At 39.1% G+C, this 22693-nt stretch overlaps 1 protein-coding gene across 1 annotated transcript in view; it reads left to right on the forward strand.

Annotated features, from left to right (window-relative positions):
* sorcs2 (sortilin-related VPS10 domain containing receptor 2) overlaps nt 1-22693 on the forward strand; it is a 303719-nt gene that overhangs the window by 221591 nt on the left and 59435 nt on the right. Inside the window, 1 exon segment of the mRNA XM_020594852.1 lies at nt 22398-22562. Coding sequence (XP_020450508.1) covers nt 22398-22562 — 165 coding nt within the window.

A 22693-nucleotide genomic window follows, 5' to 3' on the forward strand; every position in this document is an offset into this window, starting at 1 on the left:
GAAATACTGCCATTATAATATGATCATTTTATTTCTTTGGAGCCAAGAGACCTAAAAACCATGAAACATAGCTCCAGATGAGAAGCAGACAAAAGTATGCTGATTACAAACAGTACCATTGATCATATGGTATAACTTTTTTGTAACTTGGGTGCCCTGACCTATTAATAACAAAGGAGAGAATAATCTTAAATTGCCTGACTTCATGGATGCAGCTGCAGTGTGACGATCCTTTTTCTGTCTGTTGATTGTTCACAGACTTTTTTGCCCTCTGAGGACAACACTCGGTGTTATGCTCTTTGCATTGTTGTTCATCATGTTAAATTATACCCTGGGCATTGTAGTGGAAACTTATATTAGCCACTGCCAAACCATTACCTAGCTTTGAACTTTGATGTCTTTGTGAGCCTGAGACACAAACGGATTACTAATTGAAGGGCTGTAGTAAGATACCAATAGACATGTTCCCTCCCACTGTGAAACTTGTAGGGGAATAAAATTAGTGTCGCAAAGAGCGTTTTCACCCATCTCTCACGATGGGGGTCTCGCTTATGTGCTCTAATGTCTCTCGCGCTGCACAAACCAGCCGCTACCTCATTATTCCATCTGTCACAGAGGGGGAAAAATAGAGAAACAGAAGAGAGGGCTTGGGGAGAGATGGGGTTGTGTTATCAAACTCGGCAATGAAGGGTCAATAAAACAGATGGTGTTGAAAAGCCACTTTGAAAAGCCTGCTCTGATGCTCTAAGCAAACAATGCAGGATTCCATTTCAGAGAGGTCACTGCTGCCTCCCATCCCCTCCCTGTTGCTGTCTTGTCTTTCTTCCCATGTGTTTTCCAGTGCTTTTTCCATTCCACTCATTTTCTGGGACCCATGTAGACACAACAGATACATGACTGCAGCTGCCAGATGATGGCAGCCTGCCTGCAAATCAGATTGATGAAACCATGAAACTTTTTTCTTTTTGTGCTGTGGTACAAATCGTTATAATGGCTGTTTGTTTTGCCAGGCATGCAGCTTTAACAAGGCTATACCCTGTGTGTACCCTTTATTTATCTGCAGTACAAACTGAACACAGTACAACTCATCTTCCAGCTCGCCTGCATAGAACCATGACATTACAAATAAAAGGCAATAAGTCTTGTGGCCTGTACCCGTCACTTTAAAACAACTGAAAAGTGTGTGTGTGTGTGTGTGTGTGGGGGGGGGGTATAATATAACTCTAATCGACCATGGGTTATGAGTAAGGTTTCAAAGATGCACTCTCCTTATTAGACCTATTTGCTTTATTTATCTGACTTACAGCCTTGGAGTGTGGCACTCCCCTGTTTTTATAGGTTATTAGGTCAGTTAGAGATCTGACTCACTGTTCCAAGAAGCATGAATGTCAACATCGCTTACTTGCCAGCAACAGCATGCGAGGAAGTCCACACACATTACCAGTTTATAGCAGATCAGATACAGCAGCTGATGCTAGTGCAGTTTTGAAGCCAGTTACTGTAGTGGGCTATTTAAACAGAAATGGGCAGCCAAACAAAAAGTTACATAATATAAAGGAATGTATAGTAACAGGTATACTGCAAAACTGAGTGGTGCTGCAATATCAACAAGAGCACTCAGAGAGCGCATGTACATCTGCTAAGCTGCAACGTTCACTCACACAAATGGGCCTCTTGTGAAAAATGAGATCCAGAACACCACAAAATGTGTCTTAAAATCTTTTATCTGGATCAGCTCTGGATCATCTTTTAGGGTATGATAGGCAGTTATACTGTGCATCTAATCTGAACATTTCAAGGTTCTATCTTCATCATAGGCCAAGCTATGGCAGAAAGTATGCCTTAAATGGGGTTTTAAATATCAACTTTAAACGGCTGTCAGATGTGGAATCCGGACCAGATCTGGATGAAATCTGGTCTGGTGATGACACTGCCACCCTATGTATGTGTGTCAAATTTAAAACAAAAAAAAAAATGTCTTTGATAGCTTTTGACAGAGATGATTTTTTGTTAATAAATGTTGTCCCATGTTAAAGATGGGAATTTTTTTGTGCATTTTTTTTTCATAATTTTTTGTGACCTTGACCTTTTGACCTTTTTCAGCCAAAATCTAATCACTCCTAGGGCTGGTCCCCACCAATGTAAGTTTCAACACACACATGATCTCTGCTTACTACCTACTTTGGAGCTTTCAACCATATCTCATAATCTTCATCAGCAAATGGACCTGGCTTACATATCATCATATGACCTAAATGTGGACGTTAGTCACTTGGTTTGGTTTCCTTTTGTGGCTGGAACATCTTGCAAAAGTCCTCACTTGCCAGAAACTACTGTATGTGACATCAGAAGATCTTTCCTCATCTCCACTGACTGATGACCTTTAGGTTAAATGTCAACAAGGAAACAAGTACCACATGAAAGAACACAATAAATAACACACTACATAACTTATGACAATACATTGGTTTATGACCAAATCCCCTGCAAAGTTAATGACATTTCCATTGGTCTCAGCTGTACTTTTTGTTTGATTCTAATTAGCAAACCTTAGCACTCTAACATGCTAAACTAGAATTGTCCATCCATCCATTAATATGATGCTTGTCCTGTAGTGGGTTGGGGTGGCTGGACAGTGGGCGAGACGCCGGGTATTATAGAGTCTGACTAGTGTGTCTCACCTTTACATCAGCACCTCCTCCCCCATGTCCATCTCCACCTTCTTTCTAATAACCTCACTGAGCTGCAGGGTTCCAGTAATTCATCCAACTGGTCTCAGCCAGCCAAAAACAAACAGCCAGACTAAATACCACTTTACTGACTCTTCTCTCCCCTTTGTCTGGCTGTCTCATGACCAGGCCAGCCGTTGTGTGCTGACTGTGTGGGGCGGGGGGTTGTAGTTGCAAAGCAAGAAAGCTGCAGCTTCATTGGACCTTGCTAGAGCAAGAGAGCCACAGTCTTTTATTAAAGTGCTTCGACTACCAGAGTAAACTGTGAGCTTATGTGAAGCTCTATGCTAATAATTGCACTATACTTGCTTTGAGACTATTCTGCTGAAGTTGGACTCCCTGTAGAAAAAAATGTGGAAACATTAAAGTGCCCATGGCATGCTCATTTCCAGCAATTTAATGTTTAATCTTGGGTACCTCTAGATTAGCTTTGCACCCCTCATAACTCCAAACAGGTCTAATATTTCAGAATGATAAAACCCGATATCACAAAACAAGAAGATGGTTCATGAACGCACACAACTCCTGTTGCCGGTCATGAAGCTTTGACAACGCATTGACAAAAAAAAAACTTCATTGGCCAGCTGGTTGTAGGTTAGACCCGGTCAGGTAAAACAGCAAGACCATGTAATGAACATTCCTGGCCATGCAGTAACCTTCAGAAATGTCCCCCCTGTGGAATCAATAAAGTACCTACCTAACCTCAGGCCTTTTTCTCCGCATTCTCTGGTCACAGTGCAGCAGCAGGAGGGAAAATACGTATATCCACAAAATCATATGCAATTGAAAAATCCTGCTTTTAGAATGGTACCATTGGATGTCAGGCAAGCTCACATGAATGTGCAACTGCCTGGAGATAAGGACCATACATGAAAATCCTTAAACTGTTGCATAAGACTACATGGTTGGGAAAAAAAGTCTGGCCAGCGAGCATTTGTGAGGCTTGTATAAACCGAGTTGCTTCTGCATAGAAGTACAAAAGCATAGGTACACCACGCTTTCTGAGCTATCAGTTACATTTAAGATGATAATTCATCATTGTAACATTGTAGATAAGTCAGAAAACACAGACCAGCATGCCATGGGCTCTTTAAAGGTTTAATTATTTTTTTCTAACAAGAAAGTTGCCGGTTATTGCTAAGAAAACTGAGATTACTCACTCTAAATCAATAATCCACCTTTGTAAACTGATCTGAGGTTATCCCTGCTTGCAGCCATTTTGACTTGTTGGTCCTGAAATTTGAGTGCCAGGCAACATTCGTATAACTCTTTACAGGTCCATTCAGTTCTGAGGAACCAATACCTGACCTTGGACTAGGTCCAAATTCTGCTCATGTCAGAGTAATTCAAACATTGCTTTTTTAAATGTTTTCTTTGAAATGAAAATACATCTGTTTTGACAAGGATGCAACGCTTTCAACATCAAGCTTGTATTTGGAACCTCAGTAGTCTACAACGTTTATGCTGTTAAATTACAGTTTTTTAGAATTTCATTCCCAGATCATTTGTGGCTGGAAAATCCTGTGGCCTCTTCTAGCATGGAAGCATTTACTTTGATCTAAACAGAAGCGTTTGACGTGTGTTTCTGCTCATGTAGCTGGTATTTCATCACCACTTATAGTTTGGTAGCTGTAACTTATTTTTCATGGCATATATAGACTGCTGGACTCGAGACAACAAGAGAGGAGTGCAGAAGAAATAACACTTGTACAGTGTTGGTCAGTCTACTCTTGTGATGTACAGTAATAAGGTAGATGATTCATGAGGATGGAATGGTGGAATAGTCTCTTATTATATCTTTACACTTTCAGGTCACACTGTCATCATCGTAATCATTTTTCCATCTCTCAGATTTTTCCTCTGTCTCTTTGGGGTTTTTTTTTTAAAATCCTTTCCCACACATCCTCTTCTGACTGATCTGCCGATTAATGCGAACCATTTATGGTCGGAAATGAAATATCCTCTCTTTCCTGACACTGCCTGTCCAGATCTCTCTGTAATTACTTGTAACAGTGCTTGTGTAAAGCAATGATCTTTTTTACTGTAAAGATGAAAATGCTCCTCATACTGGTTAAGTGTGGATTAATGCCCTTCTTGCTATAATTATCAATGTCACTGACAGGAAACTGAGAATAAGGTAAAAATGCCTCCATTACAGTAATTCATTATGCTTTAGATTAAACATGGAGGTAATTAATTCATTCATTTTCAGTGCTAGAGTGTTTTTTTGTAAAATTTCCTTGGTAGAGGAATACTTTGTCAGATCTTATATGAAGAGATCGTTCCTTGCTTTAAGGAGATAAACAAAACTGCAACTATGTCTACACCAAGCTGAACACCTCTGACAACACTGTTAGCATGGAATTTAAAAAACAAGCTTCTTTCAGCTGTTACATCACAATTTTAGGAGCACAAAGGTATCTCTCAAAATTAAAACAAGTGTCAACAGATTTTTAAACTGTGGACACCACACTGACATATTATCACCTTATTAAAATGTATTACATGTTAGCTGCCAATTTATAGACAAAGAAGAACATTAGCATTGAACTATGTGAATGTAAGTCTAATATTCAATCTCCTTTCAGCTCTGATTTATTCTCCAACTCATCCTGAGAAAAATAGTTAACTCTCTTTTTAGCTGGTAAATGGTAGATTATTACTCCATTATTATCAGAGGTAGGAGTAAGTCACACATGTGCAAGTCTCAAGTCTTAATCTTCAAGACTCAAACAAGTCCCAAGTTATTGTGGTCAGAATCAAGCAAGTCCAGTCCCTACTAGAAGTAAAGCAAGTCACAAGTCATACAAGATTCTGATAATCTACCTCAGTTTCCACATTTAAATAGGCTAAAAGACATACAAAAGTTTTATTTCACATACCTCCTCTGATTATTAATTGTGCATTTGTACACTATAAACTAACTCTTAGATATTAAATAATTCACAGCTGTCATAAACTCTTTGTAATAATCAATTTGACGCCAATCCCAACATCTTAAACTTAGCTTTTTAGCTATCATTTGACCTTCCAGTAAGTTGGCTAACATACACATTCACATACTTATCTTTCTTTGTGAGTTCTGTAGTGGCTTATGAAGCCGGATGTTGTGTTCGTGTTGCTGATTTTTGCACTGCGGACTGCATGCCGCTGTTCTTTTCTTACTGTCGTGACGTCGTCAAACAAAATAACCAATGAATCCAGATTACATTATTTTTGGACTAGGCCCCTCCAGGATAGCTGCATCCTGCGACCTGTGTTGCCCTCTGCTGGTCTGCCGCGTTCTGGTAGGTTGCAAGGTTTGTGGGCATTGGATTAGAAATCACTCAATTGGGTTTCAGAACAAAACATAACTTCTCAATATCTAGAAAAATGCAATTTTTTTCTAAAAGTGAAGTACTTTCAAGTCATCTGTCTCAAGTCTAAGTCAAGTCTTCTACCTGTGTTAGTCAAGCAAGTCTGAAGAGCTCAAATTTGCAACTTAAACACTCCTCACAACACTGATAGAGAACATAATCCCAGAGGCCAGCACTTTGTTTAAACTTTATTTCCTATTGCAAATTAGTAGAAAATAAAATGTGTCTTCCAGAAAAGTAGCTTATTTATTTATTTATTAATTTAAAGATGGACTTACACTTTTCAAGTGATTTCGTGTCTCAGACAAATTTCCAACATCGAAATAAAATCATAAACATCTTGCTATACTCGTGTCATCTCAATTGTTTGGTGTAAGGTGGCGATCTGAGCCATTTTAAGTCAGTAATTTTCTCGTCTTGAATGTTATGATAAAATCAACCATGTTTAATATTATCATAAGTGTTTAGTTATGGCACATGCAGACAGTGATGGGAACATCTCAAACAACCAATAAGTGACTCTGTCCAGCACCAAACAGGAAGCAGCATAGCATGCACAGAAACAATGGTAAATATGACACAGACTCTGATGACTTCGTGCCTCAGAAGGCATGGTTCTGTTGGACCGTTACAAAGGAGAAACTGGTGGAGTTGTGGAGTGAGCAAGAGGGTTTGATGTGTCATCCAATTTGTACCGCGACAGAGTGGAGGAAGAGAAAAGGTTGACAGATCTCGCTGTCTGCTTTGAGTCAAACGGCTGTGTCTACATTCTATGTCTTCAAAGGGAAAACTTTTTGGCTGCTTTTTCCAAGCGAAACACTGCGCACACAAGTGCAGCTGTAGTCAAATGCAGGAGGATATGTGAAGTCGTCTCAAATTAAATCTAGCTGCAGTCTTGCAGTGACCCTGCACGATCCCCAAAATCAGAGTCCATGATTAAAAACTCTGTGACTAATGACACTGTCTTTAGATGTGAGAGGGTGTCAGACAGTAGTCTTTTAAGTCTTTTCTGAGTCTTATTATAGTCTGACTTGAGTCAAGTCATGTGAGCCAGTGCTTTTGTACCGGCAGCAGCCAGAGTTCATGAAAGAGGATTGAAGCTGCTGCTGCTGCTGGTAGTCCATAAAGGCATTGCAGGTGGTCCCTGAACATGCATTCAATAATTTAGTTTCACAATAGGAATATTTATTTATTTATTTAAGTTTAGTTTTAAAACACATTTACATATATTACTTATTATTTGTGAATAATCAAATTCATGCAAATATATGAGATTTGGAAAAACCCAAGGTGACTCTGAGGATTAAAATTGTGCCCTTACGGTCTATCCCCTCACAACAGTGGTCCTCATATTATTTCTTAGAACGGTCCCTGTGTCACAATTAGTTGAAAACCCCTGTTTCAGATGGATGCTCTCTTTTGGTTCTCTGTTGCCTCCAGAGAGCAGTCATTGAACCAAGAGCTTGATATCAATTTTACTGCTGTTGTTATTGCTATAATTGGTATTATAATTAATGGGGTATTGGGGTTTGAAATATTGAAAGGATCTGAAAAAAGTAGGCTTTATAATAATTTTGCCACCTAGGATGTCAAATCTTTGAACACTTAGTATCACAGCTCTTCACTCTTCCTTCACATCTTCACACCAGCTCAAGATGTAGTGAAGCTGAAATATATTTCCTGACCTGAGTGTCTGGTTCTTTTTACTCTTGCTCATTCACAAATTCACTCTGTTGAGGATATTAGAAATAGTTGCATATTGTGAAAAGTATGTGGATCATTTTCCAAAAGCTGGAAATAGTCTAGTGAGTTTTAATTCCTTCATCCACTTTTTAATTTCAGTAAAAAGTATGAAAACACAGTTGAGTTCTTTGAGACGATAAGTTGCTGAAACTCCCTTTAACTGCAAATTACTATAAGAGAAAAAAACCACATGCAATGCAGTCTGATGGGCTTCCACTGATCCAACATCAGCCACGCATCTTGCTATTCAATAACAGGAAAATAAATTGGCCAATAAATAGTCTCATTTCTATTTTCTGCACATTCATTACCCTCTTCTTCTACTCTTGATAAATAACGCCATGCTTTGTTCCGGTATGTTTACAGTCAGTTTCCCAGACAACAGAGATAATGAAAAGGTACTGAAACCCTGTTTTCTTACTGTAAGTGATATAGCATTATTATCTGTGCAAAGCAAAAGATTTCTGTATTTTTTTTAGATTAATTCTTGACCCTTGAAATCGCTGTATGCTAAAATTTTCTTAACACAAGTAGTAGTAGCTTCTTGGAGTTTGCAAACTCTATTCGCCGATCACACTCACATCCCACAAAATACCTTCATACTGCTGAGGACCCCCTCCCCAAAACCCTACTTCCTCTACTTCCTGTCAAATTTCCCAAAACACTGTCATCCACCCAATTAAATACTCTATATCTGTTCAAATCAATTATCTCCACCACGCAAATGCCCTGCAAAACTGTTGTGAAATGACTGAGCTAATGGGTTTTTGTTCCCACACAGACAATATCAATCCTCTCTGCAGCAATTAAGATCATTATCCACCCTCATGTTTTTGTTTAAGCCCATTTCAGGTCCATTTTGCTAACTCGTATGATTGAATTTGAAGCTAGGAGCATGCTGTGTACATTCAAACTTGTTGAAACATATCTGGTGACCACAAGTGTAGTTGTAGAGAGCTGTGGCTGTTTCATCCTGAGAGCTCTCTGGAGCATGGAAAATTGACCTTGTGATGAAAAGCAGCAATTAGTACAGTACCTAAAGTAGCTAAGCCATAGCTGAGGTTATTGAAAAATTACTTGCTGACTGGCAACTTTGAAAAAACCTTCAGTGAAAAAAACAGTGTGTGTTGCATGACAGGGTCTTTACTGCAACTTTATTACTTAGCCAAACCATGAATTTTCAATGAAAATGCATTCATCTGCTTATTGCGTTTTTTAGCTGCAAACTTTCTGTAAGGAAAGTTGTTAAACAGTGGCATTATCTACATCACTATGTACAAGCAAATGAAGCAATTAATGATAAATGATAATGGAAACCTGATGCAAATATAGATAATTCAGAGAACCAGCCTCCTCAGCAGGTTTATATTTACGTATCAGTTATTACTTGTTTTCCTCTTCATTCCTTTCTGATGCTCAGTGCCCTTTTGTGTGAAGGAGAGTGTCCTAGGACAATAATATAAAAGATATATGTATTGTTGACACTGCAAATAAGGTCCATAGAAAAACAGATGTGGAAAATTTAACGTATGCTGAAACATATTAAATTAAATCATAAACCTGTAATGAGTTTGTGGACTAAGCAGGAAAGGATTTGTTGTTTATGATCGGCACTGTTCTGAAAAACAAACGAGGTTGTTTGTTCAAATGCCTAAAGAGCAGCTTTACTACTTGTTTTACCTTGAACACAGCCCCTTCCAGCAAGTTCGCCCAAATTAAACATCAAAATATGTTGTGTGTCCATGTCCCCACAATGATATGTAGAAGCATTTTCCAATACTCTTTAGTTGATGATCCTATTGTTAAGGTTTGGTTATTAAAGGAGTAGATCAGCACTTGTCTAAATTAGTTTTCTTGCAGAGTTAGATGAGAAGATTGATACTACTCTGTACTTTGTCTGTATGCTAAATAAGAAGCAACTGCCAACAGCTTAGCCTGGCATTAAGACTGGAAATGCGCAAACAGCTAGTCTACACCAAGGGACAGCAAGCTAAGCTAACCAGCTGCTAACTCTAGCTTCAAATTTACAAGATAGCTATGAGAGTGTTATTGAACTTCTCATCCAACTCTGTGGACCATGGTTAGTATCATGTTCTCTACCAACAGTCTACCTTACTTTATTTTTTTCTTATTTTATATTTTGGCCACGATTACATTTCTTTCCTAATTTAAACAACGGTTGCCTAAACATAACCAAACCTTAACCATAGAGGTGGCTCATCGAATAACAGTTTTGTAATGGCCATGTGGGTCATTTTGGAAGACAGTGATTATGTTGTAATAAGTCAAAGCCACAGGTCGGGTCACTTATTGTAATTCTGTGTTGACTGCATTAACACATATTGGCATACCTGTGTGTGTGTGTGTGTGTGTGTGTGTGTCAGGCTGTGCTTTCATCTGGCTAGGTTTCTCTTGTGTATGTGTGTGTGTGTGTGTCTAGCACCACGAGTACGTATGCCAATCGGAGCGATGCTACCTGTCACTGGTGATAAGTGGGAATTGAATTTTGCCAGGCAGAGCTAACAGGGCAGGGCTGGCAGACCAGTGTGTGTTGCATGACAGGGTCTTTGGCAGCATATTGCATTTAATAGTGTCAGTCAGTGGCTGTGTGGCGGTCCGTCTACTGTAAGCTGTCATTTGATTCTTTGTCACTCTGCTGACTATTGCTCTTTGTGGCTTCATTTCGCTTCCATTGTCTCTGTATCCCTTGTTTATTTGCCTACTGTAAAGCCTTGTGTAGTGTTGAAGTTGCTTTAATCTCTTTCATATAAACAATGGATCACATCTAATATAAAACGTGTCATTTACCTGTCACAGTAGTCCTGCTCTCCTTACAGTGATATGAGTGGTATTTGTTGCTGCAAGGCCAAAGCAGCTCTGTGTGTATTAGTGAGAGTGGTAGTGTTGTGAAGGTTAGTTTATTACTTAGTACAGCTATTCACAGATTGACATGGTGTCAGTGTTACAGTCTGATCTAGTGCTCCCTGACTTTCTTTTTCTTCATCTTTCACAAACACCTACAGAAAACAGTCACATGCCCTCTGCTACCACTCCCACGTCAGAGTTGAATGCTGTGTGGAACTTTTGTCAAGTTTTGACATATATTCTATTTAATAACTGATTTTCACTGAATATCAGAGCTAGTTTAAAAAGATTTTAAAATGCCTGAAAACAATTCCATCTGTCAGGGACCAAGCAGTAAGGCAAAAGACACAGCTTTCAAAATTCAAAATAAAGGGTTTTTTTTTTGTTTAATTAACCCAAAAACAAGAAAAATACAAAATTAACATCAGATAAACTGGGCCCTAAAATAGGTCAACAAAAGATAAGGAAACTCAAAATACAGCAAACTGAACTGTCTCAACAAAAACCAACTGACCTAGCAAATGACACACACACAGGGGAACATATATACTGGCTGATCAAACCAATAACACACACAAGGGGTAAACTAAAGACACTACCAAAACAATCAACTAATAAACACTAAACAGACAGTCTGCTCTCAACTAAATATTTCCTTTAAATATAAAGAAATTAACATAACTTGACAAATAAAGTTCTAACATAAACTACCAACAAATAAACAAAAATCCCCCCCCATCCATGGACCAGGAAACACGGCAACTCAAAAGAAAAGGTAAACATTAACAATACAAAATTAATCAAACGTGCATGCTCATTGATCAGTTGTGTATGTCTAATATAAATTTAGGCCCTCACATGGTGAAGGCCAGGACTGAGGCCTTCACACCATCTCTTATTGCATTTTGAAGATATTGGTTGTTTTCTTTTCTCAGCTATTAAGTTCATATTTTCAAGTCAACACCATATTTATCAGAATATGGTTGAGGTATGCTGCTTCAATTTACTGTAGTTTCAGCTTGAATCACTCATTACTGACATAGCCCACGTCCTACAAAAATAACAACAAAGAATTTTAAAGTTTTAATTTTGAAGATGAAACAAACTCGAAATGAGATGTCTTCTTCCAATCTTGTCTCAGCTCTTACAGTGTTCCCAAATGATTGCAATAATGAAAAACAGGGAGTGAAATCATTTCTTGTTGCATTATTACTTTTGCTGATGAGTTTGTTGAGTTGTTTTCGGTGTCTTTGGAATTAAACAGGACTGACTGATGCCATAGTGGTTCAGTGGTTTAGCAATGTCACCTCACGGAGAGAAGGTTGAATCCAACGGCTGGGTGAGGATGAGTGTGTGAATGACAATGCAGTTCTCTATTTATGTATTTATGTGATAGACAAGGTAACTTGTCCCTGGTGTACCCTGCCTCTGGCCCAAAGCATGCTGGGACGGGCTCCAGCTCTGTGTGACCTTGGGCAGGATCAAGCAGTTCTGAAAACTAATTAGTATGGATCATATGAATTAGCTCAAGACAACTGCCAAAACTCATTTTACAAGGTCTTTATAACTGCCATTATAAACAAATTTTTTGCAAAGGCATAAATGAAGTTGCATACAATACTGAGTGGATGGAAAATATACAAGAATTGGGCAAAAAAATCCAAATCGATATGGAATTTTTCCTTAAAAGAAAGTGATTTCAGCCAATATGATTGATGAATCCCTGCCTCATAAACAACAAACAAATGTTCTTTTTTCTCATGTCCATTCAGTGATGCTAAAAGTTCCATTTTCTTGCATGGAAACAGTGAAAGATTTAACAATAATGGAGTGACTTGATGGTTAAAAGGCATCAAACAATGTGTTATTAAATCATTCCAGAAATGCAATATGGTCTGTTGGAGCTGTCACTCAATACAAAGTTTTAAAATATGCAAATACTGTGTACAGCATGCAGTGCACATTCATCTGGCTTTGCTAGAACTTGATATTCTTTCCACCCAGTGAGCTTAAAAGTTGAATTTGTTTCCACTTAAGTATTCAGTTTCATAAAATGGAATTAATACTATATTTTACATAGTGAGGGGTAGTCCAAGCCAGGGTTTCTTTTGCCAGTTTTTCTACCTTCACCCACCATCCATCAGGGCCAAGCCTGGCCAGGCTGCACACACCAGCAAGTGCCCATTCCAGGCTTGGCTCCAAACAAAACCACATGCAAGTTAATCTTTACAGCTTTTTTAGAAGCTATCTGAGAGGCAGGCAAATGGAAGTTCAACCTTTTAATATGGCAGTGTTCATGTTCTGCTGCTTCACAGCTCATCCATGAGCTTTGCATCAATTTGCTGCTATTTCTGTTAATAAAGCATTTATTCGACATTTTATAAACCCTGCCTCCAGCCCAGAGGTCAATTGAAGGCTTGAGCAAGATACACCAGCTTTCTGTGAGCAGGCCTTTATGACCTAAACCTTTATGGCCGACCATAAACTTTGGAAAAGAACTTGCTTTTGACCAAAGCATCTGCCAAATAAACAATGTCATGGACGTTATCATCACCAATCCCTAGTCCTACTGTGCCAAACTTGACGTATCCATGGACAGAATGACAAGTTCAGAGCTTTGATGACAAATAGAGATGCATTTACAGTCAGATATTTTGTCTGTGAAAAAATATAATGCAGATTCTAAAGTTTAGTTCATATTACTTGCTGTTTATTAATCTGGCATTATATTATTGTTTCCTCATGCCAGAGCAGAGTTAAAGAGTTGGACTTGGAGATGAATGCTGAGAGAGTGTTTGAAAGTGGTGTATGTGGGTGGTTGACACTTGAATGGCAGACGTCAGTAATAGGCCTGCATACTCTCACATGCAGCTTCAGGCAGGGAGGTACAGATTTTTTTGTACTTTATGTAATTAAAACTAGAATAACTGCTCAGAGGTTCCTCTCTTCCTCCTCTCCCTCTCGCTCACTTCTCCTTTTCTTTACTTGACAGAGGAATGTAAATAAAAAGGACAGAGCTCTTTCCTGAGGTTTGATCATTATCTCTCTTCTAATGGAGAGCTTAGCCCCGCCATCTAACATCAGCAGTTAGAGAGGGACCGGGACAGAGCAGGAGGAGATATCAGAGCAGCGATGAAGATAAAGAGATCCATCAATGAGAGAGTGATGGGGGAAGCCAAGAGACAGCTGATGCAAACAGAACCTCAGGCAGACAGAGACTTTCTTAAAGGGGGATTCTGTGTATCACAATGGAAAAGTTTTTTTCTTTCACTGATTCCAACAGAAAAGATATTCGCTACTCACTTGGTTTATTTAGGATGAATGAATCATTTGCTAAAGATTTATAGTTCACAAGCCATTAATAACAAGAACAACATTTGGATGATTGGCAGGTTGTGGAAAAATTCCAAAGTAATTTAGGGTCACGTGTTTTTTTACGTAGACAAGTGCCTCGCTTTCCACTTGGTTTAAACGACATTGGGACATACAGTGGGCATTATTAGTTGTCATCACTCCTATCACTGAAAAAAAGGACTCAGCGGGTCTTTGGATTTACACAAATTATGCTAGTATATGCAACGCAATTCATTCATATTTCCTCTGTTAACATAATTCAAACAAGTTAACCCCTAAAGAAAATTGTTGGTTTTACACATTATCATTGTGTGGGACCGATGTACACATTACAATCAAGTAAATCCAACAAATCCTTTTTTTCAGTGTATGATGATGATCAGAAAAAGCAAACTACACCTCCCAGTAGGTTGGAAGGTGCATATCATTGATATTGTCCTCCACTGAAAAACCTTAGCAATCTCTACGGGCCTAATTATGACAGGATTAAAGTCCACGTAGGAAGAAGGTTGGGGTGACAAAACACAGGACTTACAAACAGGAGACTTTTACGTTACTTTTCTTCTGCATGCCAGTGAATGTTAAATTGTTAATAAAAGGATTTCGGTCCATTGGAGGTGTCTACCTGATCATTTTGGGCTAGCTGCCTAAAAGGGTGGCTGCCAAAAACTTTAACAACATGGCAACCCAAAAGTTGTTGTTAGTAATGGATTATAAGTGATCTACTTACTTGTATAATTAAAACGTGTCTGTTAAGAATTTACCACTTATTCCCACAAATAATATATACAATAAGAATTTTATTTGATTCAGTACAATATATCCCATGTCCATGTCACAGTTGGTCAAAACTGGAGTCATCTGCCATATTGACATTTGTTCTACTACATAAAAATTCTTCCTGCAACAATAAAATGTACCCTCATAGAAAGCTGCATATATAATTTGCAGTAACACAGAGACTGCATGTCAATTTGCAGTAAGTGCACTAACTTGCCAACCATATCATTGCACTCGACAGCTGTAGCTGCTGTAAGTTAAATAGCAACAAAACGCTGTTTTAGCTTGGTCACGCTCCCTTCACAAATTCAAAAAAATGTATTCTGCGCCCGGACACACACCGCCATTAAGCTTTAGTGTTAAAGTTTAAATGTTTAATGTAGTTATACTGCAAGCTTCTTTGAAAAGTTTGATAGGTTTTTTATTAAAACATCTTTTTCCAGAAGTTTCATTAAAAATCAACTTGCTCACACACAGATTTATATAGAGTAGCTTGTCAATTAAAACTTAAAAGAAAACTGACATAACATAGTCAGTTTCTTGATAATACATCTAGGCTGAACTCCCCACAGACAATCTGCCTAAAATCTGATACTTGCATCTGATTTTAGGTACAGAAAAAAGAATCTGAAACGTGTTTAGCATCTGACTGCAGAAATTCCTGTAGACAAGCAGACAAAAGGAAGAAGACACACACAGAGCATCCAGTGTTTATGAGTCAATCTCTGTGCTTTGGGAGTCGCTACCAGATAACAGGACCAAATCTGGGTCGAGTAGTACAATGCACACACACACACACACACACACACACACACACACACACATACTTTTTCTTGCTGCCACTTTCAGCGTTACCACATGCACTCTATATTCAATATAATGCACAAAATACAACAAAAACACAACCATAATAAAGTTGCATAGCATATACTTAATGGAGGTGATTCACATAGATGCATAAGAAGTTAAGAAAAAGGAAAACAAAACCATGACTGACAGCAGTCATTTAGAACAGACAGAAAACAAGATGTTTAATGATAAATTGAACTAGAAAACTGTAAATACATATGAGGGCATGTGTTTGTTCACAAAGCTTTTGGTTTACTTAGCTTTTGGTTTGGAGCCATCTGTAAAAGTTGACCCCTATACAGTGTGCCCAGTTTGTGTGTGTATATCAGTGTTTTCCTCTGAACTTGAGCCAACGAGGCGTGTTTACCAGTCACCTCCACAGTAGTACAAATGCAGCAGCGAGGGAGGGAGCTAAATATGTATAATGCACAAGGACGGCTTCAGCTAATGCACTTGTGCTGTAGCCAAGGTGGGAGAAAACACACCTTAGACCTTACCAGACACCTCAGAGGACAACGTGCTACCCATGTTTGCCTCCTTGATTCTCCATTCCAGCCGACCGCGTATCGTTTCTCACCTCGCCCTCAGAGAAAGGTGAAGGTGAAGGTGGTGGTGAGGAGCAGCACAGAGTTCTGACTGAACGTTTTATTTTATTGAACAAGTAGAAAAAATGCAACAGTGACTGGAGATCATTTCTCATTTCCACTGTGAATCAACATTTTTGAAGAATTAACCTAAGCCATTTTGTTAATACTAGCTATAGTCTGATTTGACTGAAGATGTTGACAAAAGTAAAACTGCACTGAATTATTTAAGCACTAGGACAGATGTTTTTAAGTAAGATATGTACACAAGTAAACATGTGACCATATAGCACCATAGAAATCACTTCTCTATATCTCCCAGTGCAACATGTCACTGTCAAAGCATGTTCCTTTGTAACATAAGCAAAAGGGCTGGATCTAGTAAACTTTGGAGGGGATAGCCAGCACAGACTCATAAGGGGGTGGCACATTTGACATAGATTCTTAATAATGTATAGTTTATTATTTTATAGAACTAGGGTTTCATTTACTTTGTGCATGTAATTGTTTATTTTGTGTAAAAATGAGGCAATGCTTTCTTTAGCTAACTTTTGCTGTGCTACGTATTTACTCCTGGCCAGGAGCTTTGGCAGGGGCAGCACCGGCACCTGACCTCTCAGGCATAGTAGTGTGACAAAGCCGTTTCACGTCATTCAAGCATTAGCTTGATTGAAAGTACAATTCCAAAAGAGTGTTTCAAAGCACCATTGTTATTTTTTCCTTTATGTACCAGAAAAATGTTAAAGTCTCACTGATGTCAAACCAACAAAGAAGAGGCCTAACAGGAGCCTTCCTGTTTCTTTGTCCAGATACTCCACAAAGAGCACATCACTGAATCAGTGTCTGCCTTTTTTATGCCTTCTTGCCGGAAATAGCCGCCGCCCGAGGCACTGTGTTTTCAGGTTGTCTGTCCATGCATACATCCATCCATCCATCCATCCATCTGGCCCATTTTTGTGAACACAATATATCAGGAATGACTTGAAGCAGTTTCTTCAAATTTGGCACAAGTCTCCACTTGCACTAAAAGATGAACTCATGAGATTTTGGTGGTCAAACATCAAGGTCAGCGTGACCTCACGTTCATCCCATTCTCGTGAATTTGATTGGTTGGCAGAGGCATTTATCCATGAAGCAAGAATTCTAGTTGTATGTTTGGCCTTTATCTAAACCTTGAAAGATCAAACTTATTACACATTTGATGCCAGGTTTCAGCTCTCAGGTTTTCATACTTCATACTACACTCGCACTAATTGGTGCCACACTGTATTGAGCTTTGATACCCAGCCCCAAGCACATGACAACCAAATGTCTTGTCATCAAACAACTTCTTTTGGTGTCTTCTGAGCTCCCATGATGCTTTGTTGTCCCAGGTCTTAATTCCCACCAGACCATGGCTCAGTGAGCTGCCACTACATAGGGCTCTTTGTCCCAGTGGGAACTAGAACCGAGGTCATTTACATATGTAATTGAGTGGAAAGCAGTTGTCCCAAGAGCTGCACACTGTAAGCAGCTACTGGTATGCGTGGCAGTGTTTCTCTGATATTTATTCAGCCGAGGTGCACCGCCACTCCTGGAATTCAGCAATATTTCCGAAACTTGCACTTTCAACACTGTGCACAGTCAACGGCAGTCTGACCTTCTCACCCCTCGTTTGTTTACGACCTGCCTGATCGTCTGATTGCTTGTGTTTCTTCTTTTAAAGTGAACATTGCCAAATGAGCTCAGCAGGTACAGTGTGATTATTACTGAAAACAATTTTGTCTAATCTTGAAGGGGAAATTACGTTTTTGAAAACATTTTAAAACATGATGTTTATTGAGGGGGCATCATCATACCTTATGCATCATTTGTCTTCACATGTGTGCAGGTGTGTTTGACATATTGCTACATTTGTGCATGTGTGTGTATCATGTACAGACTTTGTTCAGCCATGCAAGTCTGGAGCATTAAAACACTTGAACTCACAGTTCAAAGCTGCAACATGTAATACAGGGATGATGTACACTTTTCCTCCACTGGCCTGCAGGCCTTCATGCTGCAGGCCAGCCCTCTTCCATAGGATAGTCTAAGCTGCTAAATTCTGTTTTCTAATAGATTATGTGGATGAAAGCCCTGTGATGTGCATCAGCTCAGCAGGACTTGAATGTCTGCAGAGATCAGCCCCCTCTGTTAAGATCAGCTGTGACTGAAACCTTATCAAACATTGCACAGACTCAGCGTGCACTCTGGAAAGCCTCACTGGTGTTTAAGCTTTTTGCTGATTAAAAAGGAAAAAGACAGTTTTGTTTCCATAAGTGCCCTTAATGTGTCACACCCCTACAGTCTCCAGAGCAGACACAGGAAGTCTGGATCCTGCTTTTATCTGCGCACAATAGCAGCACTGTGTTGCACAAAGCTGGAGTTATTACTCAGAGGAAATCATTACAGGGGAAGGATGTATCAAAGTCGAGTGATTGTGGGGGAGGCGGGGGGACGTGTGCTACAGGAGAGGTGTTGTAGAGACTGGATGCCCAAAAGTTCACAATTTTCTCTGTGAGTTTCAGCTCAGTTTTAGCTTTAGTATGAAGATTTGATGTCATCCTTACATGCAGTTACATACAGTACAGTTTGACAAGAGTGCCACTTGTAGGCAAGTTATGTTACTACGTCAGGAGACTGTGAGGGAGTCGGTGCATTTCTACAGCTTATGAGGCCTTACAAGTTATAAGCTTTTACAAAAATGTGTACGACATTTTTCAGCATTTTATTTTGAATTGTTTAATGGCTGAGAAACTCAGCATTTTCTTGGCTTTACCTGGTCAAACAGCTGAGTGTCCGGGGGGCAACCACTCCATGAGAATTTGGAGTGCCCCCTTATTATATATTATATATTATTTCAATTGTAAAGCAAAGCTAATTTATTTCTATATCTTCCTTAATTATCCAAGGTTACAAAGGGCTTCACAATAAAATGAATTAACATAATCATAATAACCATAAATATATATATTAAGATATATTAAGACTATTTTAATGATAAGGTGTTCAAATTACTGCATCACTTGCTAATTCAGAAACATTCATAAGTAAAGCTATGTCAGCCTCTATGGGTCAATTAGTCTAGAGGATTTTATTTCTCTAAATAGCATCACAGAGTGTACGTGCACATTCACACGCCATGAATGGAACATGGACATGGTGGGGTTTTTTTCCTGCTGTTACTTGTCTCTACATTTTCTCTCTGTGTTTGGTGATGTGATGTGGTGTGTGTGTGTGTGTGTGTGTGTGTGTGTTTGTGTGTCAACATGTCCAGCTGTCAGAGCACAACTAGGTTAAAGTGAGTGATGTCCTTTAAATAGAGACTTATTGGCAGAGGTAGGTTGATGTGATTGATGGTCCGGCCCCATAGGGACATGAATACAAACCACAGTCCGATGTGCATTTAAATGAGGGTGCTGAAGCCAAAGAGTTTGCTATTTTGACATGTAAATATATGCTCCACTCCTATTTCTTATCCTTCCTCAGTTATGAAAAGTGGCAGTTCAGAAGGCAGAAATCTAGGATTGTGACTGAAGAAATGTTTGCAAAATCCCTAAATCCACCTTCTCTGACCAAATAAAGGTGCCTTGAGCAAGGTGCTGAAACATGAGCTCTCTACTGGAGGAACTTAGCTCTCAGGTGCAAGTACAAACATGCTTTGTCCACATTCACAAAATAAATAAAAAAAAGAATTTTATATTTGGAAAAGTAATATTCTCCCCTGCGCCTCTTCCCTGTATCTCTGCGAACTTTCCTTCCTCAGACAGCCAAACAAGCTCCAGGCCTGCAGCTGGCCAAGCTAGAGTTGTACACAAACACATACATACACAAACAGCTCTCAAACAGTGCAGCCAGAAAGCTTGTGAGGCATGCTGCACACACTGCCTTACTGCAGTCATGATTTGAATAGTGAACAAAATGTGCACGTGTGTGCGCACACGAATGCTTACTCACCAGCTGAAAGCATACAAATTCATTTCATTTGACTTATATAAGAATGAAATGAGTCAGCTACAGCTTCACAGTTCAGTGTGCGGTGAATGTCAAAGTTATGCTGAGCGACAATTTGATGTTGTACTGTAGCTTTTATGATAATGGAAAGAAAAGAGAAAACTGCCAGAAATGTATTTGGAAGTCTCAGAAATCAGAGTGGAAACAGTGGGAAAAATACATTAAAACATAATGCATAATACTAAAAAAACCAAATAAGCATAAAGGTTTAATGACTGGAAACATGAAACTGAATTGACTGGTTCATGTTATTAAGAATAGCACTAATGCCATGAGCTATTTATACTGCTCTGCATAATACAGGTCATTTAAGGCACCTAGCCACTTGAATGCAAGGGAAACAGAACAATAGACAAAACGCATTGCATAACAGGCATTAAAGCAACTGATTCCTAAATATTTCTATGTAAATCAACTTTCATTTTAGAAAAGAAAGGGCAAAAAAGACAAATTGGATCCAACTGGATTCCAAGTGTTCAGCCTCAAACCACAAAGAGAATCCACTGAGGAAGACTGTAAGATCCAGCTGACAGGACAAGTAGATACCCTTAGGATGTCCTTAATTTAAAGTATTATATGAAACTGTTGTTTTTCTTGTGTTACGTTTCCCTGTTTTGAAATGCACAATTATTTAAAAAAAAAACTACAATGAAATCTTTAAAGCCCTTGAAAACTTGGTGTCAAAACTTGTACTTGATTTTAAAAAGTCACCTGTAATTGATTTTTTGGTTATTTTTAGTAGGTAAAGTAGTTTAGATCATTTCTCATAAACATTAAGTATTCATTATTGCAGCAAAGTTAAAGTTTGGATAAAAACCCATCCTTGCCATCACCTTTTTCCAGTTAAGCCCCACCCACCAAAGTCAAGTCAAACACTCAAACACATAATCCTCTGAAATGAAATATGCAAAACTTTTGGAACTTTGGCAGAAAGTTTGGTGTTCGTGTTAGATGCCTTGTAGTAAAATGTGATTTTAAAAAGGTTTTTAGGGCCTTTAAACCTTCACAGATAACATCACTGTTATTTGGTTGTTTGGGGCCCCTGTTGGTAGTGTGGCCCCAAGCAATGGTTATTAACCCTGGAGCTGGCTCTGAAGGAGTCTCATTTGCTTCTAATTTAGTGAAATGATGATTCACACTTGAGTCTGTGTATAAGCATGCAAAGGTAAAATCTTCTGTACATAGCACATTACTGAATTCCCACAGTCAGCGGCTGTTTCAACTTTGAAAGACAATTGCAAACTCGTAGTTCCTCAAGGAGACAAGGAGGAAACTGTGTAGTCCAGGAGTATTTGTGAGCAAGCAAAAGCACAAGAGTCAAAATGAGACTAAAATAGGCAAAAAAAAGAAAGCATTTGTGTTTCTTTGCTTTCTTTTAATGCTTATACTGAATACTTACTGCAGTTTATTTGCCTGTATAATTAACATTTTAAATAATCATTACAATCTGCACTTTCTTTTTCCACGCTTTCTTTTCTGCTTTGTTTCCATTAATCTAAAACCTTGGCAACAGAATGAAGCAGATGTTCAGAAAGAACACAGCTGTCAGAGAGGCATTTTCATCATTTGGTTGACTGAAGAAGCAGCTGAAAAGGTGACTGTACTACAACAAATACTTTGTGTACAAGCCAGCTGCAAACCGCTCCCCACCTCTCAGACACTCCTAATGAATGAGACTGGTTCATTAGTTCCTATTGATCACCCCTATTGGTAGCCAGACTCCTGAGTGTCCAGGATGTAATTGTGATTGGTGGGATCGCAGGTTCTGGTGTGCCTTGTGCCTAATGCCTTCACTTTATGAGCTATAAAGCTCTGAATAGATAATCAATGCAGTGTCACCACAGTCTAAGCAGCAGGTAAAGGAGACAGAACATTCTCACAACCCAGAGAATGGCCTTGAATAAATATGGTTGCATGGCCATGCATGCATTTATCTTCATCGGTTTCCCAGTGCAAGCAGGAAACTTAATATACACATGTGGATATAAGGGGGATAGCAGCTTCGCACACCTTCCACAAACCGCTGACCGAGCAACAACCATGTTGCAAGGCATTACCATCTGACCCCTGACCTTCCCCTCCTCCTCTGTCTGTCTTGCTTACAGGTGGTGCTGGTGGGCTCATCCATAAATGAACGGGATCAGATGCTGTTTATCAGCACGGACGAGGGTTCCTCCTTCCAGCGACAGTCCGTCGCCTTCGTCCCAGAGACGCTTATCTTCCACCCCAAGGAAGAAGACAAGCTCTTGGCCTACTGCAAGGAGGGCAGGGTGAGTATCACAGCGCTGTGGAAACAAGAAAATAAACAGCTGATTATGTAGCTGAAAAAATGAACAAGAAGATGACAATGAGGTTATACCGGCAACATGCCTCTACTGTCAGTGCAGCAATGCATAAAATT

Source organism: Monopterus albus, unplaced genomic scaffold, assembly GCF_001952655.1.
Source record: "Monopterus albus unplaced genomic scaffold, M_albus_1.0 scaffold25.1, whole genome shotgun sequence".
Taxonomy (NCBI): Eukaryota; Metazoa; Chordata; class Actinopteri; order Synbranchiformes; family Synbranchidae; genus Monopterus; species Monopterus albus.